General features: G+C 36.7%; 1 protein-coding gene across 21 annotated transcripts in view; it reads right to left on the minus strand.

Moving 5' to 3' along the window:
* WWOX (WW domain containing oxidoreductase) overlaps positions 1 to 27133 on the minus strand; it is a 487168-nt gene that overhangs the window by 445948 nt on the left and 14087 nt on the right. For all 21 annotated transcript variants that reach the window (XR_011154376.1, XM_069026684.1, XM_069026694.1 and 18 more), the window contains exon 5: positions 17207 to 17313. Coding sequence is in view for 20 of the 21 variants with exons in the window: in XM_069026684.1 (XP_068882785.1) it covers positions 17207 to 17313 (107 nt within the window). In the remaining variant the exon portion in view is untranslated. The remainder of the gene's footprint in view (positions 1 to 17206; positions 17314 to 27133) is intronic.

Below are 27133 nucleotides of genomic sequence, written 5' to 3' on the forward strand. Positions count from 1 at the left end.
ATTCAGTCTCGTGGGTCTAAAAACAACCGGATCTGAAGTTTCTAAACAGCCTCAGGAATTCCCCATGTCAACTCCCTTTGAGGTGCCTAAGGAATCAAACAGCCTCCTTAGCAATAAAGGAAAAATAAAAACACAGATATAAACTTATGATGTCAGCATCTCAAATCAAAGGAAAACATAACAAAACCAGCTGTAAAAACAGGCACAAAAAGAAGAGTGGTCATGTAGGAGTTAAAAAAACCTACACAAATTATAAAGCATATATCATGGCTTCTCATTTCAGGCGTGATACCACAAATCTTAATCATGCAAAGAACTGCTTTGTTTCCTCATCAAAAGATAGGGAACTAGAGGGAAGTTTTAGCTCATTTAACTCATTGTTAATGACAGTGCAAGAATTCTTTCATCAAAATAATTTAAAGTAATGTATTCATTCCTTTATATCTAATTAAAAATATCCTGGAGGGTGAATCCAGATAAACCCACAGTCACCTTGATAAAGATGGGTTAGGTGAGGTCTCAAAATGCAAAGCCCAGGCTGCTGATACAGGATGAGAGACAGCATGGAGAAAGTCTGTGTGCAAGAATCTGCACCAACTCACCACCAAAAACAGCTCTGCTAAGACAGTTCTTTTTATGTGTGGGGGACTTAGCGATAGGTGTAAAGGTAGAAATCACAATTATTCATATTCCCTGATCATATTCTTCCTCTAGAAGTTGGCATGGAAAGAGAATGGAAGAAAAATTGCAAGTAACTCCAGTGTTGTTCAGCACTGGAAGAAAAAGAAATCCATTCCAACTCCATATAGGACTTCATGAGTCCAATCCAGTGACTGAAGAACTGAACTGGACACAATTTGAATCAGACACCAAAGACACGGCTGAACTACTTAAAATGCAATGTTGATTCCCCAGCTTTTTCCATACCAGAATGGACCTTAAACAAACTGGCACTATGAAGAGACTAGGTTATGCTTAAATAAAGCAGAAGTCACAGAGAAAAAAAAGCCCATTAAATACTGAATTAATTTATCAAACAAATTAAATACAACAGAACATATTTACTTTATCGTAAGAAAAAAAAAGAAGTAATGATCCTGAAAAATCTTTCTGCATATGGCAAAGTTTTCACTACTTTCTTACAAACAGAACTTGACTTTTTTGGTAACAAATTTCTTAAGACTTACAGACACCAGATTTATACAACTAAACAGATGAAGTAGTTTGACTAGTTTATAATACAGATGTGCCTTCTGATACATTTGCATGGCTGTAATTTCCAGGCATTTGTGGATGCCTGTCAGGAAGTCTCCAGATTCATGTTTATTTTGGCCAATGACTTGACCATTTTGGCAGGATAACCACTGTCCTGATGGCTCTATTAATTAAGTTTAGATGCATTATGAAATAATGCTCTTATAAGTAGGTTATGGTTCCTGGATGGATCCTGGTTGCTGACCAGGATCACTATCAGGAATATTACTTCTCACAGTATTACAATTTCACTGTTTTTGCGTCAACTAAACTCATCCTCTTAAAGCAGAAACAACCTGCTCTCATGTGCAAACTAAACTAGAGCAAGGATTTGAAATCAAGATTGAAATCATCATCATCATAAGATACACCCTAAGACATAGATCACAAAATAGAACTTTTTTTTGTTCAAGCAACGAACATGTCAAATAAAATGCTTGGTTACTAAACCTTATGGAAAAGATAATATTAGATATCTTAAACTGGTATCTTAAATTTTCACCTGGTACATTTTATTGCACTGTTCCAAAAATTCTATGTTCTAATAGAATTGTTACTCCATTTTTTTCCTCCAGCACCTCCAGAACTTTAATGAAGGCAGCTGAAATGTTCCTAAGGACTACAGCACTCACCCCACTGCTTTCTCCTTCAGAAAGTTTATCTGTTGTGCCTATTGCCTGTCCTGCATATTGTCCACTGTTTTATGGATTAAATCCACATTCTTCTGAAACCCCCATTGCTCTACCCTGGCATAAGTCAGGCACAATCTCATAAGTACAACACAGTTTGATGCATCACTGATATAAAATACAGCTACTACATTTCAAAGGCTTTTATTTCTTTTTATTTCCAACTGATATCAACCAACCACTGCATCTACCCATGGGCATCATTTTCTGCTTCTGAGAGAAGCAATAAAGAAATAAATAACAGATTTTTAGAATTTGTACTACAAAACTGACCACAGGACATTTCTTCTTACATATGACCATTTTTCCTGCACACAGATCTAGAAAGCAGGAGCAGTTATATGTATTATAAAGTATTGCTATACATATATCATTCTTCAATCTTTATACATTTTTAAAGGTAAATTAAAAGGTAAATGAGAATTTATGTACTTCTGTACCAGAAATATATCAAGAGAAAGCTGGGATAAAATGAGGGTTATCAAAAAAAAAAAAGCAATTTTCAACAATCTATGAAAGTTACAAACCAATTCTTGGTTTTCCAGCCATATTCAAAACAAAAACTGAGGCCTCTATCAAGTAAGTGTTTTGACCTTCTAATCTGTCCTTTTCCCATGTGCTGCCTCCTCTACCTTCCTCCACTCCTTTCAGCTCCAGACACTATTCCCTGCCCACATTCCTAACTGCAGGTGCCTCATTCTCATCCCACTTGGGGAAATACAGCCCCAATATTTGCCTTGATTGTGCTGTCCCAGGCCCAGAGGCTGAGACTTCGAGTAAGGAGGGCCAGGAGAATATAAGTATCCTTGAGCAAAGGAGCCACGCTTCTTTCACATTTGGTAAGTGGATGTGTTAAAGTTTTACAATCAATTACCTACATTATAACAAGAAACCCAAATGTCAATACAACTGATATTGGAATAATGATTTAAAATATTGTCCTTTTATCCTTCATATCTTCTCTCTACAAAATATACTGTCTCAGTTCATTACTAAATTTGAAGTGACTTGTTTCACAATAAAGCATCTTGGGAAGCCTAAGAGGGTTTCTATGTTTGTCTGTTTGCTTAAGGTAGTGCATAACAGATATCCCATTGCAATAAAACTCAAAAAGAAAAAGAACCAAATTTTAAGATATAGAGAAGCTTAAGCAGATTTAAAATGCTTTAACAAAGGTATTTTGAGAGGGGGGAAGTTACCCAAAGTTTGGCTACTCTTAGTTCTGTTAATGTAACACTAAATTCACTGGGTAAGTATAAACCAATCATACAATGCCTGACCCCCCAGCTGACTTCTGGATCATTCAGAGAAAGAACAAGTCCATGTTGCTGACCAGGATCACCAGCAGGAATATGACTTTCCACAGTATTACTGTTCCATTGCTTCTGCCTCCATGAGACTCAACCTCTTAAAACAGAGACAAACTGCTCATTCGCAAAAGTGAGATTCACCGAGTTAAAAAATTAAGTTGTACAGATCAGAAATCTAATCATGGGAGACAAGCTCTGAGAGTTTTTCAATCACTGTGGGGCTGCATCAATTTAAAGTCATGTTACATTAAAGAGAAAAACGTCTGGGAAAGTCTCCCAGTTGTCACTTTAGATTAGATTTGTTGTTGTTATCAGACTGTGCATTTTGTAGGCTTTTTTACATTTTAAAGATATTGCCTCATGCAGCTACACAGTGCATAAAGAAACAGGAAACATACCATTTTTTTAATCAGATTGCCTGGAGATGAGGAGTTTTCACAAATTAACTGGTAGTCTAATAAAAAAAAAAAAAAAAAAGAAAAAGAAAAAGAAAACATGCATGCACATCTTCTTGAAGCCTATTAACATTTAAACTTTAACTACCTTAGAGCCACAGGGGAGCCACCCAACTTAGCCTTGCTCCACAGAAAGAAAGTTTCCATTCTTCCAACAATAAAACAGAGCACATTGTGGAGACCTCGTGTTGCTGGCCATCTCAATTACTTTTTATTTGTAAATTTCCAACTACATTAATGGATCTATCCGTGTATCCTACACTAAATCTGTTACAGTGGCTCTCAGAATCAGACCCTCATATCAGACAGCTGCCCACTGCACAGACAACGCATGTAGGATTCTCCTACATAAAAATAAAATTGAAGAATTTCAGCTTATTTCTGCATGATTTCAAGCTGACCTCTGATTTACAGCATTTAGCACAGCTTTGGACAATTCTCTTAATTACTGTGATTGTCAGGCTGTCATGTAAAAGGTTCTTGAACATCACCACATGTATTCACATTGTCAAACACTGTCTCAGACAAGTGTAGCAAAGTCACTGAATATTTTGCCATACATTACTGTTTCAAGCAAATATTCAAATTAATATTCATACAACACAATGATTTTAACTTGAATTGCATACAATCATTTTGACTATTAAAATTATACCTTGTAATATGAATGGGGGGGGGTATACAGCTTTTAAGTGTAGTATTTCAGTACTTGCAATCTTTCTAAAAAATATAGTTAGTAGCACATCAGGCTAAGTTGCAATATTTACAGGATACTCTTTAAATCAAATGCTCACCTTTGATCTGGACCCTAACTTTTTGATATCTAAAACAAAATTACAGGGTGTTCAGAACATGCAGTATCTCCCTTCTTGCAGTTTTTCACATTGAAAGAAATATTCCAAGACTTTATTAAGTGGGAAACCACTAGAAAAATTTGGGAAATGCAACAGTAAGTTGACAGCATGTAAGCAATGTCCATTCTGACTTCAGCAACATCAGCCTACCGGGGTGAGGAGCTACAGGATGAAATCTGTTTAAATATCTCTGACCTCCCCAAACAGCTGCCAGCTCTGCAGAAAGCTCTACACTTTCTCTGCTGTAGAACCCCAGACCAATGAAGCAAACTCAGGTAGTTACAGAGAGTTGATTTTGCTCTTCTATTTTGGTTTTGGAGTCACTTGATTTTCACCAGTTTGGTGAGACTTCAGTACCATGGGGAAATGAGGCCTTTTGAAGCCATTCATGATTTCATACTAATGAAGACTCTTCCTTTATACAAATGGAAACTCTCTTCTACTACATAATATTTGAGTGTTGAAAAAAAAAAAAGCCATTCCCAGTCTCCTCAGATGCCATAGAGGCACAGAGATGAACCAGACTTAACCTAACCTCTATGGAAAACCTTTCTGCTCCAAGAGAAGACAATACACCAGCAATGTATGGCACTTTTAAGCTTTACCACTTACTTGAGACATACCATATTTACGGAAAAGACCACAGACTGACACCTAAAAATTATTCACAAGTTTCAGACTTGCTTTGTTTTTTCTGAAGGTGAACTTTAAGCCCTGTAAGGAACACCAAAAGGAAGAATTTTATCCCAAAGTATGACAACTATAACAAGCTATGTCTTAGAATAGTACATCTTTAATCTAACACCATAGTCCTAAATCTGTTCTGGTTCTACAAATGCCTCTAGTTATTTCCTTTTTATCAGTGGAGAAAATGAAATAAAAAGTATTTCATACTTAACACCAAACAGACCATGTTACCCCAGAAGACGTGCTTAAATAATTTAGCTGTTAAAAAGAATCTTTAACTATAAATGTACTAAATTCCAGCACAAAAGATTAACTACAAAAGAAATTAACACTGCCTTAGGAAAAAGAGATAACATTTTTCTAAAGCATTTCTAAAGCTTTTTGATATGCTATTTTTTAGAATTATATCTGGAGAGAACTAATATTTTTAAATGAGACTTTCAGAGCTGCTCAAATTGTAAAGTACCATTTGTGCTAGTCCAAGAGTTCTGTGGAACTTGGTTTTCTCCCATAAAGAAAAAATCAGTACACAGCCTTTACCCACTAAAAGAATGAATACCCAGCAATCAGAATTTGATATTCAAATAATATTTACCTAAAAAAATGTTGTTCCTGCTTCCATCAACAACTTTGTCACAATATATCAAAGCAAAATAACATTTTCTCCCCTCAACAACTTAAAAGTTTCCAGGGCTTTATCATCAGTCGAAGCAGTCTGTTTGCATTCTCCAATACAAACTGACAATCTAGTGATACAGTACATTAAAAATTCTCTGTAGTATTGACTGCCTGAAGCTGATGCTCCCTTGCTAAATGCAGTGCAGTTCAATTAACAGCTCTTCAATATACAATTTAATTTTTCTTTCATCTTGATCCACAGCCGAGCTTGAAATGAGGAATGTTGGAATAGATGTACTTTAAATATTGAAGCAAGTCTTTATAAATGAATCTATCAAACTTGTAATGATTTCTGACATAACAGGACCAAACAGATGAACCTGAATGTCTGGGACTTTCAGGTTTGTGCATTGTTGTTCTCAGCCTTATTCCCTCAATGAATTCCTGGTGTGGGAGAAGGCTCCAAAAACTCCCCCAAAGCAGTGGAAGAGCTTTTCCCTTACTGCACCATTCTTAGAAATTAGAGGAACAGATTTCTGCTGATGCTTTATAAAGTCTTTTGCATGTAAAAATCCAACTTATTACTTATGTCACAACAACTGTCTCAAGGAGTTTTAAGATTTCTCTGATTATTTAGGAAGGTCATCAAACAGAGAGGTACATGGCACCAGTTTCCATTACCAAATCTGCACTCCACTGAGAGACAACCAATCCTGAACTGAAAAGTAAATATTTAATGCATAAATACTACCCTGGATACCATTTTCCCCCCTGCAGTGTGAATGTACATAGTACACTTCAAATTTTCTCTAGGTAGTCATGCCATTTCAGAGGAAAATGTAAGGTTAATTTAACCAGGACAGAATGAAATATTTCATTTCAAAGTTCCTCTAAGTGGGACACTGCTGAAGGAAGCTATTAATATCTCTTACAGCATGCATGCTCAAGGAAACATCGTGGATCAGCTCATTTCTCACAGGTATACTACACAGCTTTCCAAGTGGGAGGATTTACTACTCTTCATCAGAAGGGAAAACACTCCTCTTTTAAGCTAGAGGCATTTTCTACTCTTTAAACATATTCACAAAAACAAACCTGACAACACTTACTGCCTTAGATAGCAGAGAAGCAGTGCTGACATGGAGGGCTACCAACGTGCATGAGATGGGCTGTGCAGCCAGAGAGGCTTTGGCAAGAGAAAAACAGCATTGCAAGAACAGAAATCAGTTTCAGACGAACTCAATCAAATGTTCTTAATTAATAGTTAAGTGCATAGTGAAATACACAGGTTTACCTTGTTTGTGTCCGTATTTATAATGGTATTAGCTGAGATGCCAAGATTTTATTCTTAATTGTTATATTTCTTTCTTCTTCATGTATTTTTAATCATCTTATCTAGATCACTTTGAATGCCGAAAAAAATCTTCATCAAACTAACTAGTCTCATTACTGCCAGCATTTCCTTTTTCCCTTTATTTCTAGTCCTACATCTTAAAAAAGTATCTCAGTACTGTATTTAAATTGTCACAGAAATAACATTCAGCATTTACAGCAATTAACTCATCATTACTGAGAATAACTACACTAATTGGGATGCTCTACAAACCTGCAACACTGCAGAATTAAAAATAAACATAACAAAGATACAATTTACAACTAATCTATACTTACAATTAAAGTTAGTTTCAAGATTTATTTCATTCTATTATTTTTTATTAGCTACAGCACAGAGTAAATGGGGTGTACTATGTTCTGCTTTGCAAACACCTAGATTATAAAACATAATTACACAAATTAATTAGAAATGAGCACATACATTCATGTCTTTGTTTGTAACCATAACATGTTAAACATGACTATATTAGTGAGCAGTTCCTAAAACTTATAAGCTGGTATAACTGAGGAAAATATTAAAGCTCCTTGACCACACAAGCCATAAACATCACAGAGAGGGTCACCACCAACTCAGATCTCATGATGTCCTGTTTTGCAGCTACAGGCAGTGTACAGTCCTTCTTCTACACAGCGGAGAAACAATTCAGTGAGAACTCTCAACACCCAAAGCAGAACACAAGTGCAGACTGAAATTTTCCCTGAACTGGGTCTTGTACTTTCTTTCCCACCTACTTTCAAGGGATCTCTGATGTCAAAGAGCCTAAAGTCTCTTCAGTTTTGCCCACTGACTGGAAAGGTGGTTCAAAGCTTATTTTGCCTGGCTCCAGTAAAAACAAAGTAATGAAAACTACCCCAAATATTCATTTTGCTGTATTAATTCCATATTTTTATTTGATAAGCAAAGTTTCTTGTTGAAGTTAATGCTCTGTCTCAGTGACCTCAAATGAAATACAGGAAAGAAAAAGTTTAGCACACCACCTCCAAAGGTGATTATCAAGATAAAAGGGAATTAAAGGATGAGAAGAAATTAGAAAGGATAGTAAATTAAACAAAAAGTATGGTGCTTTACTTTGTAGTAATAAAAGATTTACAGATATAATTGACAAGCACATAAATTAATAGTACTTTTTAAGCACTCTACTCAGCAAATCTGTTTTCAATACATCTCCTACATTTCTGTTGAGCTCCAGCTATGCTTGTTTTATGTCACTTATGCTGCTCTGTAGTCATATAAGCCTGATAATTATCTTCAGTTTTATAAGCTATTGTATATCATGAAACAAGTCAGTGCTTCTTTTGATGCCCTCACATTAGTCCCTTGTCACTGTTAAAACTTCAAGTGATCCAGCAATCACTTTTTATTCTTTTTTCCCTTCTTTTTAATGCATAAGAATTCTGCAGTTGTACTACACCATCCTGGAGTTACTATTTTCCTGCTCTACTATATTTCGTGCTACAGTAGGACCTTAAGATTTTTGGGTTTATCGTCAAGTATCCTTTAAACATTATCACACTGTCACAGCAGATCCACAAGTAGGAAGAAAATCTCTCTACCTTTCCTTCCCTGCACTGAGCTCAAACAAAATATATTTCTGTATTTCAAAAGATTCATTTACCCTATTGTCAGACTGGTTACAAGCCTACAAAAACAAATCTTAAAGAACTGATTCTTCACATTGCAGACTCTATGACCCATCAAATCAAATTCTTTGGGATCTGGAAACATCCATAATTCTAAAACCACGAATGCTGAGTCACCTCTTTGGTTTGTTTTAATTTCTGGGCAATTCTTAGGGTAAGGGCCCATTTCACAATGGTGACGGAGAAAACCAAACACAACACACACCAGGTTAGCAACAAGTGTGCACTGCACTTAACAAGCAAGACTCAGTTTTGTTATGAAGCATTCTGTTTCTACAAAATGTTGGAAGAGCTACAATTATTGCCCACTAACACACTGCTTGCAATACCAACAGATACTCCATCCTGTTCGCTTCTGATAATGAAATAAACTAATAAAGCTGGGCGTTTCATATGAAAAACTAATTACATGAAAATGTGTAAGATCCTGAACATAAGCATGAGGCTTTTGTTTACTTTTTATAAAATTAAAGCAACAAATCTGGGGACAAAAATGACCCACCAGATTTCACCACGACTTCCACCAAAAAAAAAATAATCAGCGTGCACATTAAATCATTAGCAAGATACAGCGCTGCCTGTTTAGTTTTAAAATGCAGAGAATGAAACTCATTGCAGAGGCAGAAGAGGAGCAGTGCTATAATTACAAGGCAGTGCCTGTGCAGCCCAGTTAATGCCGTGGTTTGACAGTGCAAGGCTATTCCTGCTCCCCCGAGCCTCGCTGCACACAGGGTTCACTCTAATTGGTTCCAAAGCACAACCCACCACCAGCAGCTCCTCCAGCCCAGGAATGGTAATTTCCACACGACTGTAAATAGTGTTTGCAAACAATACAAACACGGTAATAAGAGGCTAGGTGGGTAATTAATGTGGTTACAAAGCAGCTTATTTGCATTTTTATTTAAAACTGCCTTCTTTAAAAAGCTGCTCAGATTTCGTTTTGCAAAAGGAGCCTTGGTTAAGGAATAGAGCAGTAATTACTCTCTTTAGGGGTTCTTTTATACATCCTTTAGGGAATTAGAATGAAAAGATAAGCAGAATTATAAAGGGAATCATGTAAAATATGAAATGCACTATAAACACTTAGTACTGTATTTACCATAAGCTAAGCTTGTCTTCTTCATTAATGGAATATATTACAAGCTTATGTTACAATCAGATTAATTGTGAAGATGGTTTAAAAAAGAATATATATCCAAACACTTTAATTCCTCCTCTCCCAGAACTGACAACTAGAAATCCAGTGACAGCAGAACTCACTCTGTGTAAGAACACATCTATCTGGACTGTAGTAAATAAGTTTTCAACATCACCAACTTTAAATAGTTTTATAAAACACATTCTGAGAGAGAAAGGTTCAGGAAAAGACCAAACCCAAGTTACACTAAATATATAAATTATCAGAGAAAGCCCAAACTTTGCATCCTGTAAGCTACACTGAAGTCAAGGTACAAAGTCTACTTTTTTATAAAGACAGACATCCCCAGACAGGTTGGTGATATAGTTGAGCACACAGTGTCTCCTAGTGACTTTTAATTGAAGACCAAGCATGAAGTGCAGTTTTTAAAGGGGTTATCCTGAGGTCTGTTACTGTCTTGGGGGGGGAGGGGGTGTCTTAAATTTTTTTTTTTTGCTAAAAAGCTCAAACTGCATTTAAGTAGTATTATTATAAAGCTTTAGGCATGGTAGGGATTTTGTGCCTCACATTTCCAGATTAAGAACAGCAGGGCTGTGCTAAAGAAACAAATTACCAAAAAAGATCACTTCAACACTTCTATGTATAAAATTCTGCTGACTGGAGGAAAAAAAATTAAGGAATAGTAAAATACTGTGACTTCTTTCAAAATTACATTTTAGAAACTTTTTTTAAGACACGTGTAACAGATATTAGAAGGTGAAGAGAATTATGAGAGTAGAAGTAATTTAGTCAACTCAAAAGACAATTCTTTACTGGAGGAAATCATGGGAAATTGTCTTACTATGTTAAAAACCTTACAACCTCATAGCTATGGGAGTGCTCAGTTTCTATCAGCCGTGTACAGCGTTATGAATTCATACACACCTGGGTGCTGACTGGTTTGGGGTGCAAACGAATTTAGGATTTGCTCTTGGATTTGGGCAAGGGTCAAGGTCTAAGGGTTATCTCAGGTTTGGGGGTTGAAAGCTGTTAAAAGCAGCATCTCCCCAGTGGAAATAAACCCTGTTCCTGCAGCAGCAGCCAGTGTACCCTGTGAGGTGCTGGGCACGCTGCCCTCTCTGGCTGGTTGCTTTGTCATAATAAATAATAAAGCTCTATCAGTTGTATGTATCCATAGAGTACCAGTGCAGAGCTAACTGCAGTTGAAGACGTAAGTCTGAAACAGGTCAGCTGTAGGCAGTACATCAACTCTCTGAGTAACTGGTATCAGTATGCAGGAGGATGCCCAGCCCTGAAAGTTAGAGGCTTTACACATCTGCTATATAATTCAGACTCTGTTTTACAGCAGTTTCATTACTAACCATAAAAACTGTAACAGTGGAACTGTATAAACAAACTGAACAGTGTTTTTACTGTAAAACATGAATGTAATATAAATATTTGCCTTTCCCTTTTCTCAGCATCTGTAATGAAATCAAATTCATGCCATATGTTTATGGTGTACAAAAAAAAAAAATACCTCAACAATCCATCCATGTAAATGTTGATTATACTGTTCCATGTTTTTAACTTCATGTGGGGGGATCTTTAAGCATCTGTATTTGGAAAATAGCTTTGCAGCACACATCACTCTCTTAAGGTTTCTCAACTGAGCAGATTACTCACAGAAACTTACTGAATTCTTAAACATTATGGCCAAAATCTGGTCCCAATGAGTTGTTGCTAGCACCAGGACTGGTTAATGTTTATATTGTCAGTTCTCCACGAGTAACATAAGGTCTGATTGCATTGCAATTAGTTAATTAAAAGATCCCTTCATTTCAGAAAAATCTGGATCACATCTTTAAGAATCAAAAAAAAACCTTATAGTCAGCAGAAGCAATAATTCTTTAGTTGGAGTGTTCACAGCTGCAAGTGAGACAAGTTGATGCAGATTTTTTTTTTTTTTGCATTACCAATTCATTTAATACAAGATATTGCCCCTTCCTGCAAGGCCTTTTCCCCCCAGCAAGGTTTGGATAACTACTTTTAACTTCACTGTTCAGCATGGGCACTGCTTATGCATTGGAAAATGAAACATATCCATATATTGCAGGCTTTTCTAATTGTATATTACACTGTGATGGCCTGTGAGCCAGCAATACATAGTTTAGGATATCTAGCTTTGAAAGAAGACAATTCTTTATTACAAAATAGTAACAGAACATTGGAAGTGATATTCTCACAGAAATGCATGTGCTTTACTTGTAGGATGTTCTGAAATACTTCCTATTTTGAAGATTATTTTTAAGAGCTTTTATTTAGCACCACTTTGAAACCCTTTGATTCTGTACTAACAGACTGTGGCTTCAGTCAGTATTTACAACATCTCCAAAACCATCTTCTAGGCAGTCTTCAGCTTTTCCCATAAATGAAAACCTGCCACTAACCACGAGGAGGTTTACAAAAAATTCTAAATCAAGGACAGCAGTGGACACAAAACACTACACGGGAAAATAGTGCCCCTTCCTCGAGGGGGAAACACACACAATGACCACATGAAAACTGCAGCCCATGGTCTGGTAAATGTGCCCAGATTGCTTCTTGTCTTTCTGCACTTTATAAGATCACAACTGGAATACAAAGACTCACTTATCAGGTTTTAATTTCATTCAGTTACTTAATCAGCAAGAATATAAATCACTCCTTTGGTGAAGAATACTTCAGGGGAAAGGAATACAGCAAGGAGTCACGTTTGTTTGGTTGGTTTTCTTCATAGCTTTTCTCTTCTCTTGTCACATCTCACCTTGTAAGTCTCTACTTAAAAAGCAAACTAAAATGTTCTTTTTACAATTTAATCTGACCTTTAATGTAGCTGTAGGTTTAACAATGAGGAATAATTACCAAAGAAACATACTTTTTATGAAATATTAAACTTACAATTTATCTTTTAATATCTACTTCAAAGACTATTTGACAGGAATAAATAAATGAGAGCTTCTTGGCAAGAAAAGCTGTGATTTATGAAATATTTTATTCATTCATATTCTTAAGTATTTTCTTGAGAATACCACTAACATCTGGAGCTACACAGTCTTATCCAAACATTCTGCTCATACTCAATTAGAAAATTATATCAATAATAATGTAAAATAAATTACCTAGCCTCTCTTCCTGGAGCATAGATTTCCACGTTCGTCAGAGCAACTGTGTGTACAAACAGCACTGTAGTGTTTTTCATTAAGCCTCAAAGTCAATTAAGCCACGAATTGGAACAATCATTCCTCCTTTGCAAAGTATTGATATTTTTCTTGGCTGCTTTCAGGCCTTTTCACTACTCAAGGAGAGATTTATGTTTGACAATTTCTTTCTGATTAAAATGAATCATAACTCTAGAATTCTAATTTCCTCTTTTCCAAGCAAGAAATTATCAAACAGTTTTAAATTGATATTGAACGTCATCGTGCATGAACACTCATTTTCAAGATATCAAATGTAAAGCTATACTGATCTCTCTTTTTATCTGCTGCCTTTACATACTTTCTCTTCCTTTCCCTGTCTATATATATGCACGTGTATAAACATTAGATTGCACCAATACAATCAACCATACCCCTCCATAAAAATTATATTTGATAGACCAGCCAGACCAGTCACACTAAAACTTGTCACAATGCTTTACACGGCAATTACCCTTTATTGGCAATATTAGCAAAATTCTGCTGTAGTCTAGAAAGAAAATAACTGGAATACTGAAGGTTGAAAACAAATGTCAGTTAACCAAAGTAATTAGCAACTTTATATGGGTAATCCCTACTCAAATGGCTCAAACTCCCTATAAAACAGCTCTTCAGGCATAAATTGTTACAAACAAAGTTCTCTAAATTTGTCTACAACAACCAGTTAAGATCAGTTTGCATTTCCTTTTTAAACATAATGGCAGCTAATCTGAAAAAAATCTTATTTTCTCACATTATTCCTGCTTTTTCTCTAAATCTAAACAATTGGATTTTCCCAAGCCATTTAGCCGTCCCATTTTGTCTTTATAAACTTGATTTTCAGCTTTCACTACAAGCAAATTGAAACTGCATTTTTTGCCTAACAATTTATTTCACAGTACAACAGGCCCAGAGCAGAGCTGTGTTTCTGCACTCAGTCTCTGGCATTCCAGACAGGGATGTCACAAACAGACTCACTAAGGGAACGAGCTGGGTGGTTTTCCTCAGTACTGTTATTTTATGTAGAGTGTACTTTATTTTCAAATGCTGCATTACACCAGGTTTTATTTGGGTTTGGTTTGTGTTGTTGTGGTTTGGCAGAAGTGGTGGTTGGGTTTTAAGAGTTACGGTTTTTTCCATATATGCTGCAGGTTCTAGTTAATACAGACCATCAATTAGATAATTGTACCAAAATTTTGTTACACACTTTTAATTATTTTCTCTTCTTGTAAAATATGTGGAACTCTTTTGTATCAATGAAGAATGGAAAAGGAAACAACATCTAAACCTTGAGTACTAAAGGATACTGTCCCACAGAAAAGTCAGCTTAGGGTACACACTGCTTTTGGTAATATACATATTTTAATAGAAATGCCAGTTATATTACACCACAGTAGTAAAACTCCACACTTAGGACAGGTAAACACACTAGAACTCAATCTGGCAATGGTTTGGGGTTTTTTTGTTATAAGAGCATATTTCATGCAAATTAAAAGAGGTTTGGGAACGCAGCTGAAGAGTAGGAACATATTTATCAAATTTCTACCCCTCAAATTACTGGAGGAACATTGTATTTATAGTGCAGCTCAGAGACTTAATCTCAAAGATTTACAAGAAAACATAAAACAAGTAGGTAGCACTATTCCTACTGAAAATACTACCTGAATACCATCAACACGAGGCGTTGTAAGGCTGCAACCTAACCAGCTGTATTTTTCTTTAAATTGATTCCAAATTGAAAAGTAAATCAATTTCCTTTCAATAATTTTGCTTTCCCTAGGAACAGAGGAGACAAAATTCTGTGCATGCTTTTAAGTTCCTTCTAGCAGAACAGTTGCAGCTACATATTGAGAATTCATCTGAATCATATGCAGAGGTTGTTAATAGTTTTTTAAACTCTTTCATTTTTAGGAAAGGATTTTCAATTAAAAACTTCCTGTAGTTACACCTATAAGCTAAAAATTAATATTTTACATCAATATTTTAATATTAGAAGCAAATCAATCAAATTAATCTTTGTCTCTTTGTTTTCAGTAACTGATTTTGGGGCAGGTTTTTGTGTTTGTTTTTCTCAAGATTGCTTACAATTTGATGTAAATTTTAAGCATCTTGTAATTCATCAACTAATTCTCTCCTGGTTACACACTCCAAGTAATTAAAGTTCAGTAATAACTTATTCTTTCTGCTCCAGCACCTGCATTTCATTTGTTTATTTTCCCAGAGTCATAAATCTGAGGGACTGTCAAAGTGCCATAATATTAGTGCAATAATCAAAGTTAATTAGTCCCTCTCAATAAACAACAACAAAGCCATTACAAAGATGCATTGAAGGTTTTCCAGCTACCCAGTTTACAGATGAGACTCTTTTTCTGAACAATTAGAATTTGAAAACTGTTAGTAAATAAATGTAGTCTTTCTGAAGTAATTTGACCTTCAATGTTCTTCATTCAATTAACAACTCATTAACTTTTGGTGAGATAATACAGGTATTAAGACAAGTATTCTGAACTCCCATTGTCTTCAAAATGCTCAGAGATATGGTTAGGATTAAGGGGGTAATGGGATATTTTTCAAATAAAAGGTGCTCACCACTGCCTAATTTTAGTTAGATAAAACCCATATAAACAGCCATATTTAGCTGGACTGGGACTATCAAATTCAAAAACAGATTATCACCAAATCCAGTTCTATTGAAAGAGAACAGACACTATGCTGGCCTCTGTTGGAATTCTCTTGGAATTCCATGCTATTGAAATTAAAAAAAAAAAAAAAAAGAGAGAGAGAAAGAGCTTTAATGGGATGAAAGCAGCAAGGAAGACATTTTTCCCAACCAACCTTTAACTGCAAATCATTCATATGATCTGGGCAAGAGAAAAAGGCCTAAGTCCAAAGACTGTTTTGTCATGAAACTTGTGGTTACAAAACTTAGCAATATTGTAAGCATCACTTATCTGGAAATATGTGTAAATAAGTACCGTTTGTTTTGCATTTATAAATATTATAATTATCTGTAGATTAATTATATGTAAATATTAATACTACTGAGTGCTCTCCCATGTCATCTGGGAGAAGCTGAAGTACTTTGAGAGAGAGCTCAGGAAAGAAAAGCAAAACACTCATCACTAATTTTAGCTGGAAAGAAATAAAAATCCAAGAATCTGATCCTTTGGTCTTTTATTCATTTAAGTGTAGAGATGTCACCACATTCTCTCCTGTAAGTTAGCAGTCCCAGCAAGCTCAGACAAAAGTAGCCTGCAATCCTTGCTAGCCAGTAAATGATTGTGGGAGGAATAAATTAAGACAACTGAATATATTTTACTAAGGGCCTCAGGAGATCATTAAAAAAATGGGGGTCAGAGAAAGTTAGGAGTCAAAGAGCAACAAGGGCATAGATGGGACTGAAAAGCTTGTGCTTGTGTGACAAAAATGGGAGAAAAATGAAAGAAAGTGGGAAGAAGGTGGAAGAAAAAACCACTGAGACAGACAGCCTGGCAGCAGGGCTGCTGCGCCTGATAGAGAGAAAAGGAGAAACATTCTTGTGTTTGATAAGTACAAAAATGGCCCTCTGAAATCTCTCACTGTGGAAAAGCTATGGGCAAAACAGTGGCTGTTTTGGAGGACTGTGTCCATCCTCCTTCATTTAGTTGTTCACTTCGGTTCTGGAAATGCTCTTTCTTACCAACCAAGCCTCAGGGGTTCTTCCAAACATTTTTTTCCCTTACAGAGCATCCACAGGTACCATGGACAACAGCACATCAAGCCTTGCAGTCCAACATACTCATAAGGAATGAAAAACCTCTACCACCCATGTACCAGCGACTGAGCAGGGTGTTACAAAATAAGACAAATTACTTTTTCCTCAGATTCTTGCATGGCAATGCTGTATCTGTTTAACTGCTTGCACTGCACAGAAGACTTCACATCGTGGAAAGCCCAGCTCTGTGTTGGGCACTGTGTGCCTCACTCACCCATTCCCCCAGGATGCGCTGCACGGCGTCGTTGCCTCGCGCCAGACTCCTGCAGGCCAGGATAACACACGCCCCATGCAGTGCAAGGGACTTGGCAGTTTCAAAACCTAGGATAAAACATTGTCCTAGTCAGAAACAGATCCCAGTAGCAACACAGACCTATAAAATTACCTGAAAACACGAGCCACACATTTAAGTACAGTTAGGCTTACCTGCAGTGTGGCAACCTGACAGTCACCTGGACTCAGCTTTTAAGAGCACACATGAGGAAAAACAGACACTTCCATTTGATCAGGTCTTTCGGACAGTAATTGTATAAATTTTGTGCAAAACAGATTCAGCTTCTCTGCCTACCAATGTCCTCAGCTTTTCCAAGAGCAGGATTGTATTTGCCCCTTCCCTGTTTGACTGTGAACAACATGCCATACAGAGAGACTGCAGAGCCGCTGTGCCTGGCAACTTCACACTGGAAGTGTCAGAGTATCCAAAACTGAGCTCAGGGCTCTTTAGATGCACAGTTAGCCTCAAAGTCATCAATCTGAGGACCACCTGTGGCAGGGGGAACCAAATATTCTGGTTCACTATTCAATTCACTAATGAAAAGCTGCATAGAAGTTAGTCCAAAGTAAGCTTCATTTAATTGGAAAAAATCTGTGAGAATTTACACCAGGAGATGAAGACTTTTGGGGAGAGAAGAATGCCCATGAAGTGCAGAGAACTGAGCCAGAACCTGGGTTTCTATCAGGAGTGAGCTACTACATATTTGTGATGCACTCAGTGGTATCACAGGGTGTCCATCTCCATGGAGAACTGTGACAATGCCAGGAATTGCCTTCTAGAGAGGCATAGCGTGGCTTAATGAGTTCAATTAGAAAAGCTTAAACCAGGAAAGACTCAAATTGAAATGCCCAACAATTTGAGTATGTGAAGAAGTCGAAGAAAACAGGCATTTATTTTAGCTTTATAGTATTTAAAGCATGTTCATGATTTCCTGTTAAAAACTGTTTACAAAAAAGCCTGTTAAGATGGGCTGTCTCACTTCCAAAACACCCTGGAGCAACAAAACCCAGTTACAGCACAAAACATAACTTACATTATAGAAACAACAGACACCAAGACAAATTTATACAATTTTCTGCAATTACATACTTATGGTATTTAAGCCAAGCAATTTTCCTGTATCTCTTTTAAAGCCATTCACTGCACCAAGCAACTTTAATTACCTGGATAATTTATTGCATGCACATGAATTCAGCTACAGCATATGCAAAGATTTCCCTTGTTCCTAATTCCACTTTAAGCATATTTAACTAGAATTTTTCATGTAACTAATATAAGACATACCAGGGTACTATCAGCTAGCTGTTATGCTTGTTGTTTTGCACAAAAACCACTTATTTTGACTAGCTGACTGTATTATTAAAAACTAGTTGGAATGCCTGGGAATAGTTTTTGCTATTGTTAAACAAAGATCGAGAGCTGGTGACCAGATTAATTAGCAAAGCGTGATGATGTTTTGCTCACTCTACCCCATGTCACACTGTGCAAAATAATAAACTCTGCAAAATAATAAATTCCCCTTTTATTCCCATTCTCCCCTATAGTTAATAACTTGATACTCATTATAAACTAAGCAAGTTACATGCTGTGAGTTTAGTTCATTTTGTGCTATCTCGACTCTTCCCTGCAAACTTGGAGATCAGTGTTAAACACTTCTCTTTAGGATGTCCTTGCTCTTCTCTGAGCTTCCAAAGAATGATCCTTCACCCTTAGGCAGACATGCTCTGGATCTTTATATGAAATCTTGTGCTAAAAAAACATCCATTTGAATGCTGCCACAGGTGAAGCGCTGATGTATCTCCCCATCAGACATATTTTAAATTCATTCACAAACACTCCTGCACTTTATTTAGGACACCTATATATATATATGCAACTTCTAACTGGAACACCTGAAGGAGGAGTTTGGAAGCACCTCGGTATCCAAGTCTTTTTACAGCTTTAGCTCTCTGGTTTTTCCACAACAATTAATGTCTTTGCTCCCCCAGTATCAAAAAGCTTACACAGGGGGGAAAGCTCCTAGTAGGGTGGAAAACATTTTCTGTCAGATTCACTCTGCTAAACTAAGTTTGTCAACAGCATTTGTTCTTCAGCAAAATGCAGCTATATTTTCAATATACAGTAAATTTTAAAACCTCAGCCTAACACATGGATTGAGTAATGTACAGAACCATTTAAACTCTATGAAAAAAATCTTACCTCTCTATAAAAACTACCATTGAAGCACAATCCACACTGAATGTGGTTTCATGCACTGAACTTAAACCACGAAGATCATAAACACCCAAACAATAAAACATTTTAAAAAAAAACCACAGTGGGCTTACATAGAAAGAGAAGCCTAAATAACTATGTAAGGGACATGCACAATTAAGAAACCAGAGCAACCTTAATTCTTCCCACAAAAGTAACTCTGTGGACTTTAAAAGAACCAAAGATTTTCTTAAAACTTCACTTAATCTGAGACTGCCACCACTTAGTGACACAGCCCTTTCACAGTGAAGGGACATTAACAGCAATGACATTAGTTTCTTTTCCAAGAAACAAGTGATATCCTCCAGTGGTGAATATTCCCTGTACCACAGCACTAGGCTACTGCACAGCTATTTAACCCAGGTAAAAGAGAGAGCACAGCCCACTGCCAGCAAATTATACACTAGTTGTGGGAGTTTTAAAAGTAGGAAAAACTACACTAGAAAAACAGCACAGAATTTCAGACTTGGGCATCAAGGACAATCAATTACAAGGAATAAAAGAGACTCTTCCCCCAAATGTGACAGGAGAATAACATACTTAAATAACGTCCACTTTGGAAATGTAATCGCTGCATTGTATGGAGTATTTAAATATACTATTTTGAGCAAATGTTTTATAAAACTAATTTCAAGCAATTGCCCTGGAAATCTCAAGTTTGTGCTGAGATCAACTACTCTTGCTGCTGGTGCTATGGCTGAACGAGCTCTAATCCGACACTCAGAAGTGAAAATCCTCTTTAAGAATAAGACATACATGGGGATAAACATTATGGCACAGTTCTACATCACCAGCTAACCTAAAGGACTGGGAGCGGAACTAACAAGAGAGCTACAAGCCCATGGGATTTGCTAGAGACATTTAAAACCCTTCAGCCCTTTCTTACAGCATTCTTTCATAAAGACCCGGAAATTAGCACTCAACTTCATTCTTCATCTTCTATGATGATTGTTCAATACTCTCACATTCCTGGCTATCTGCAGTCGACTACTGCCACTGAATTTTGGTGCAGATTTTCAGCTAATGGTATCAATTAAGAAGCAGTTAGCATCACTCAATTAATGCCAACTACACTGTGTCAACACACACCAGATGAGTACAGGGCCCTGTCCACTGGTGCAACCTCCTCTGTAAAATGGAGAAGGGGATTCACTGAGTGGAAAAGTATTTCAGTGATTTCTTGTTTAAACAGGCAGCATACAGTCCATCAGTCACCAGGGGACATTTTGTAAAGAATTTGCACCAGGCCTTTACATGTTTTAAAACATTCATTTATTTCAAATATGAGGAAGTTTGAATACAGAAGAAAAATTCCAAAACATTTCAGACCATAGCAAGTTTTCTTCAGCTTCTCTACCCTTGCCCAAATACTTCAGGATACCTTGGAGCTGTCCTTTACAACACATTTGAAACACAATGATGTCATCTTTCTTTGATGCTTAGTTCTCAGTGTAAAAGCCTACAGGGTTTGCTTGCAACAAATGGTCTTTAAAACTCAAAACAGACTCATCGCACCTGCTGCATCTCAGCAGAGTGTTTTCTGACTTTCGGGACTCAAGAGAACTACATATAAACAAAAAAGATACTTGTGTCCTAGAAATCACTTAGATTTCTTCAAACTTGGAAGACCTAAACACCAGTGACAGTGAATCAGTTCATCTTATTCAACACTTCCTCAGAAAAGGAGTAAAGAAGATTCAAATGTGCTACAGATGAAGTGATAAAGAATTCTGGGTAAGCTTCTTTTCAGGCTGAAATACTGCAACACTGAGGTGTGATTTAGAGAAGAATCTTCTGCAATCAGGATCACTGCTGCCTGTGCTGGTGGTTCCAGAGTGCAACATCCAACAGAGCTTGCACAGGCACATGCAAAACATCACATCCTTGACAAACTCACACATTTCAGAGCCAAAAAAGCACCATGCATTCCATATCAGAATATCTTGGCCGCATCCACTCTGCTTCAGTACAGATATTTAGGATAAAATCTTAAGAGACACATTATTCAACTTGCTCCAAATGCAAGTTTTCAAGCAACTGAAACACCAAGATATTTTAAGAAACTTGATCTAAAATGAGAAATTCCCATGGAATACTAATGCTGCCTTTGTTTCCATGTGTTTGCAGGCACATGGCAATGACACATACTGATATTTTTCATTGCAAAGTGTGATGTTATATGAAAGACACATCCTGCCTCTCCCTTTGTGTGTAAATTGGACAAACGTGTTTTTCTTGGAGCCATGAAGCACAGAAAAAGCCAACCCAAACGAAGCAGGATGAGTAATGCATTGGTTCTGTTTTCCATCTAACCAACCCAAAAATATGCACTCCTTACACTTTTTTGCAATTCACTGTCCTGGGCAAGGCCAATTTATTCTTAACAGTAAGTGCACTGCTGTTGTCACTGACAAAACTCCAAAATATTTTGTTTCCTCTGAAGGGAGCGCAACACTAAACAAACATTTTAAAACACCCTTAAATTAATGGGATCATAAATATCTGCTGCTTGTTGTTGCTGTAAAAAATTTAAAATGTAACATTTGAGGGAAAGAAAGCTGAGTTTGTGACTGATGGTGCTGCATGTAAGCAAAAATCCAGCACAGTGACCATGTCAGGCACATACATCACAAATACACTGCAACTAAGAGCCATGGGGTTGCCATCAGATCTGGTATCTGCTCCAGTTCACTGCCCAATCCTCCAACCCCACTCTAGGATGCCATAACATGAAGGAAGCTGGGACTTGAGTCCTTTCAGCTGTTTCACCCAACTCTGATCAGTATCTTAGCTACCCAAAGGTCCCACAGCAGACCCAAACACACATTGCTGATCCTTCACCATGCACAGGTGCTACTATCCAATATAAACTTTGGAATAACAGCCAAGGGCTCCAGCCTGGAATGAGAATGAAGCACATTAAATACAGAGCCAAGCTACCGGTTATGTCCCAAGGTAAGACCATGCTTGGGTTGTGTCAAGGCAATTCCCACCAACCACTAAATTTCTGGCCCTAAAATACATGGAGACAGAGTGGTTTACAACTAAGATAGTCTTAAAAGAGCCTAATGGAAACATGAGGGGAGACAAAACTAAAACAAATTTAATACTAAACTGCACAGAACTTCCCAAGTCATCTAAATACAAACAGGCCCTGTAATGTGCCTGAACAGATGAACAGGGGCCAGGGATTAAACTGAAGGGAAGAAGGAGAACCAGAGATAGGACTGGGATTTGACAGAAAATTAATTTCTTATCTTTCATATCTACTCCTTGCTTCAGATGTACATCAGTGACCAAAAATCACAGTCAGAAAGGGTTCAGAATTGCATCTTCCATTTCAACCAATCCCAAAGCTCTGTTGAGATAAAATGCACTCCTTTAAGAGGGGGCAAAAACCCCCAGCTCTCAGCTTTCATTTTTTCATCTTGCCTTTCTTCATCTATTACCAAATCCCAAACAAATTTTTACTGAATATTTTTTACGTGTATTGTATAAGCTCAGTGACCTATGGCATTTTACCAATACTAAAAAAAGTTGCAGAAATTAACACAGCTATTCCTATCTTAGCATCACATCTGCAACTGGGGATTATTCTGTTTGAACTTTTTGTTCTCAGTGTTTCTTCAAGCATAGAATAAATCCATGTTTTCTTCTGATTGTCTTTAAAAATGACATTGTGGCTTCTTGCAAGCAAGTCAGCCAGTTTTCCTAACACAAATCAATTACTGTATTTAAAAAAAAAAAAACATATCAAAGTCTAGCATTTGGCTTTATCATTTAATGTTTAAGGAGAATTTATTAAAGAGTTTATTTTTCTGTTTGCATACAATTTTTTCCATTGTAACAGATAACATATCATGAAGGCAGACAGGCATCTGAATATGAAGCAACTCAACACACAACTTCACATTTTCTAAACAAAAGCAACTTTTCCACCTGAAAGTGCATTATTACCAAGTTAAGTCAAATAGAGTTACACACATTTTAAAAGAAACCTGAAAGAGCAGTCTGTCTCAAAATAAGCAGAACTTATTTCAGTGTGACTCATATTCTTTATTTTAGTAAAAACCCTAAATTATTGAGAATTACATATGCTTATATTCATAAGGGATAAAAAAATATTTTGTTAGACTACGGTCACGTTAACACACCACTTCTATTTTTACTGCAAAATAAACACTTCCAAATTAAACATTTAGCTGAAATCTGGAGTAGCAGAAAACAACAAATCTGCCCATAACATAAGTCAACATCAAACCAGCATCTTGATGAAATCTAGATCAGGTCTGAGCAGTCAAATTTGATGTGACATCTAGGGCACTCCATGTCTCAGCAGTAATTATGAAGGTTTAGCAGCTATGGGATAAGTGACCAGTTCTTTTGTTTATTTGCTTAAATAAAGCCAGTCTAATTATAAATACTGTTACTTGAACACATTATTAAGGAAATAAATAACATTTTTGTGCATGCTACTGTAGCCTCATCATTATTTAACAGCACAGCTGAGGTGAGCTAAAGAGAGGTGGTGGCAACAAAACTTACCAGTCCCACACAAACCATAAGGATTTACCCAACACCAGCAGCAGCAAAGGCCAACAGAAAAGAGACTTCAGTTTCTATCTGATCCACACTCCCTTGAAGGGGGTTTGTGCTCTGGAGAATGCCAGCCTTCAGAGCATTCCTAATGGAACATAAGTCTGACCAGACATTCAGAATCAACTAGATGTTTCGAGGGGTGGGGTCTTTGTTTTTTATTTCCCCCCAACTACTTCCCAAAACTTCGGGGCTTTTTTCCTCCCTTATTGCTGTGATTTTTAACCCCCCTTCTTAGACAAGCTTACACAAATGACCAGAAAAATTCCCAGAGAATTTAAAATTTATCTTTGACTGTGTCTCCTGGGCTTTTTCTTTTTTAAATCAGATATTCAAAAAAACAAGTTCCAAGTTCAGAGAAATGGGGTTGGCAAACATTTCTTCTCTAAAGCTGCTCTTTGCATCAGCAGTAGCTTTAGGCAACACAACAGTTTTTCCCACCAAAGCAAAAATGGAGAAAAAAGCCAGAAATGGTCTAGTTTCTTTTCAAGTACTTCTGTTCCTCTGTTAGCCAACACTGTCATAGGTTTCTGTATTGCTGAGCCCTAATTAAACATAACAAAAAAATTAGTTGCATGTTTTGAATCTCCTTTTGGCAAGTACAACAGTGCAATGTTAATAAAAGAAGTAAATTCAATAAAGAGGAATACTTCATCCAAGGCAGAATAATTAAAAGACATACTGTGCTGTCAGCTAAAGTGCTAGATCCTCCCAGCTTTAATCTCAAAGTCATTTCATGAGAAATGCTCAGTGTTATGTAAAGATACAGAGAAAGTGCTACAACATAAATTGGACCAATTTTTTTCTTAAAACAAACTTGATATTTATTTGTAGCAGTTACACAAACAGTGAAAGATTTTAAAATGCACACTAGACATTTTACAGATAAATAATAAAACAAGGTTCTGTCCTAAAAAGCTCACAGTTCAGCTTACAAAAAAAGAGATGTCTTAGAGAATCAAACATACAGAGCCAGGTCCTGTTTGTATCGGGGGGGGAAAGGAGCAGACTGAAAATTAAAACAACACTACCTGATTTCTTGCAGTCACCACCCACCGCTGTCTTTGGGCCACATGAGATAAGACAACTTGTTTAGTTTGGCAGCAAAGGAAGGTTTTAATAAAAGAGTCATTTGAGGATCCTGCAAAAAGACCTGAATATGGGGAGGATGCAGTTCATTGGTCTCTCTAGTTCAAAACTGGCAAACCTTTGGGTGTGCTTTAAACTACGAAGGGAAGAGGGAGATGGGAAGCTGTTATGTAACTCAAATGATCCATCATGTGGTTCCGACATACAAAGTAAGGCAGGAGATGGAGTTCTGAAACAAAAGATGGAGAATAAGAACAGTATTAACAAAAAGTGTCTGTACACAAAGCAAGGAGAATGGAAAACAAGCAAGAATTAAAAGTCATTAATCACAATGTAAGGCCGTGGGCAAAAAAAAAAAAAAAAAACAAAGACCTCTCTGCCACATCTTCAAGAAGTGCATCAAAACATGCCATGAATCTTCCCACACCAAAATTAATTTGTATTTTTTCAGAAGACATTTAAAGTCTATCTGCTAACAGCTGGAACACCAGCAGCCCACCCAAGAGCTCAGTGACAACCATCCTGTAAAGCCAAGGACCAATTACAGCTACATACTCCACACCAAATTTTTTCATCTATTCCATCACAAAGCCTCTCTCTGCCTTACATTCTAGATACATAACTTTTTGTTTTGCTAGAGATGAGAGTTTAAGGTGTCAGATGCCAAGACCAGAACCAGGAAGTCCCAGACTCTATTCCCTGGACCACAGATTCGATTCAGCCACAGTGAGACACCTTCTCAGAGATCACAATCTCCGTTCACTCAGGATGCCAAAAGGGTGCTGCCAAATAGGTCATGCACATTTTTATGCACTCCTCTTTGCTTAGCAAGGCACAAAATAATCCAATTTTACCTTCAGAATTAAAAATCCTTCAGCAAGAGTAAGTTTATACCCCTCAGCATCTGCTCACAGCTGGACACAGACCCAAACAAATAAAGCTTTCTTAAAAAAAAGCTTTCTTTTCTAGTTGCCATATTTTCTACTCTTAATATATCTTAATTACTCCCTCTGCTGAAGAATTAAAATAGCATTCAGAGAAAACTATATTTTATCTTGTGACAGAACAATCCAGCTCCCACTTTAAACTGGAATATGGACATGGATATACGCCACAAATTTAGGTAATTTACTGCACCCATACATGGCTCCATAAGTAAAATAAGGTTAATAACACATTTCTCAAAATCTTAAGTAGCATAATTAATATCTACAATGTACAAATGTACAGAAGCCAGACATGCTGCTCATGCTTGCTAACAGCAGAAGAACAACACGATCAGAATCTCTCACAGTTCCTGAATCTCTGAATATACAACATGATACTGTTTTCTTCAATTTATTTGTGATATAGGAGAATAAGCAAGCCTCCTCAAAAACTTTTAAACACTGATTTTTTGCACAAAGGCAGAATTTTGACTAATCACCACAAGAGAAAAATGCCCCACAAGTGTTATGATTTTGATTTTCACATAAAAAATAAAGGAAACCCACTTAGAGAATGTATTGTGTTAGAGCTGCTTGAATAAAGAATAAATAATGAGGAGGCACAAATGTACCTTCTGAAAAGACAACACAACCTGGGAAAAATATGAAAAATTTCTAAGCAACACTCATTGTTCGGAACCTCAAGTCACAGTGCATGAACGAGATTTAAATAAATACATCTACAACTGAACTGTGACAGTTCCTTTCTCACACATACATTATTTCTATCAAGAAAGTATAACAACAATCAGAAAACCTAACTTCACCAGTATTTTTAATACAAAGAAGATATTAACTAAGAACAGGAACTTAGAAACAGTGACTAAGGTAACCATAATTAATTGAAGGAGAAGAAACAAAGTGTATTACTATGAAACTATTCAGATTTGAAGACAGACTGTAGGGAGTTTTCTGAAGCAACAGATGAAGTACTGAAATCCAC

This window comes from Aphelocoma coerulescens, chromosome 11, assembly GCF_041296385.1.
Source record: "Aphelocoma coerulescens isolate FSJ_1873_10779 chromosome 11, UR_Acoe_1.0, whole genome shotgun sequence".
Lineage (NCBI taxonomy): Eukaryota > Metazoa > Chordata > Aves > Passeriformes > Corvidae > Aphelocoma > Aphelocoma coerulescens.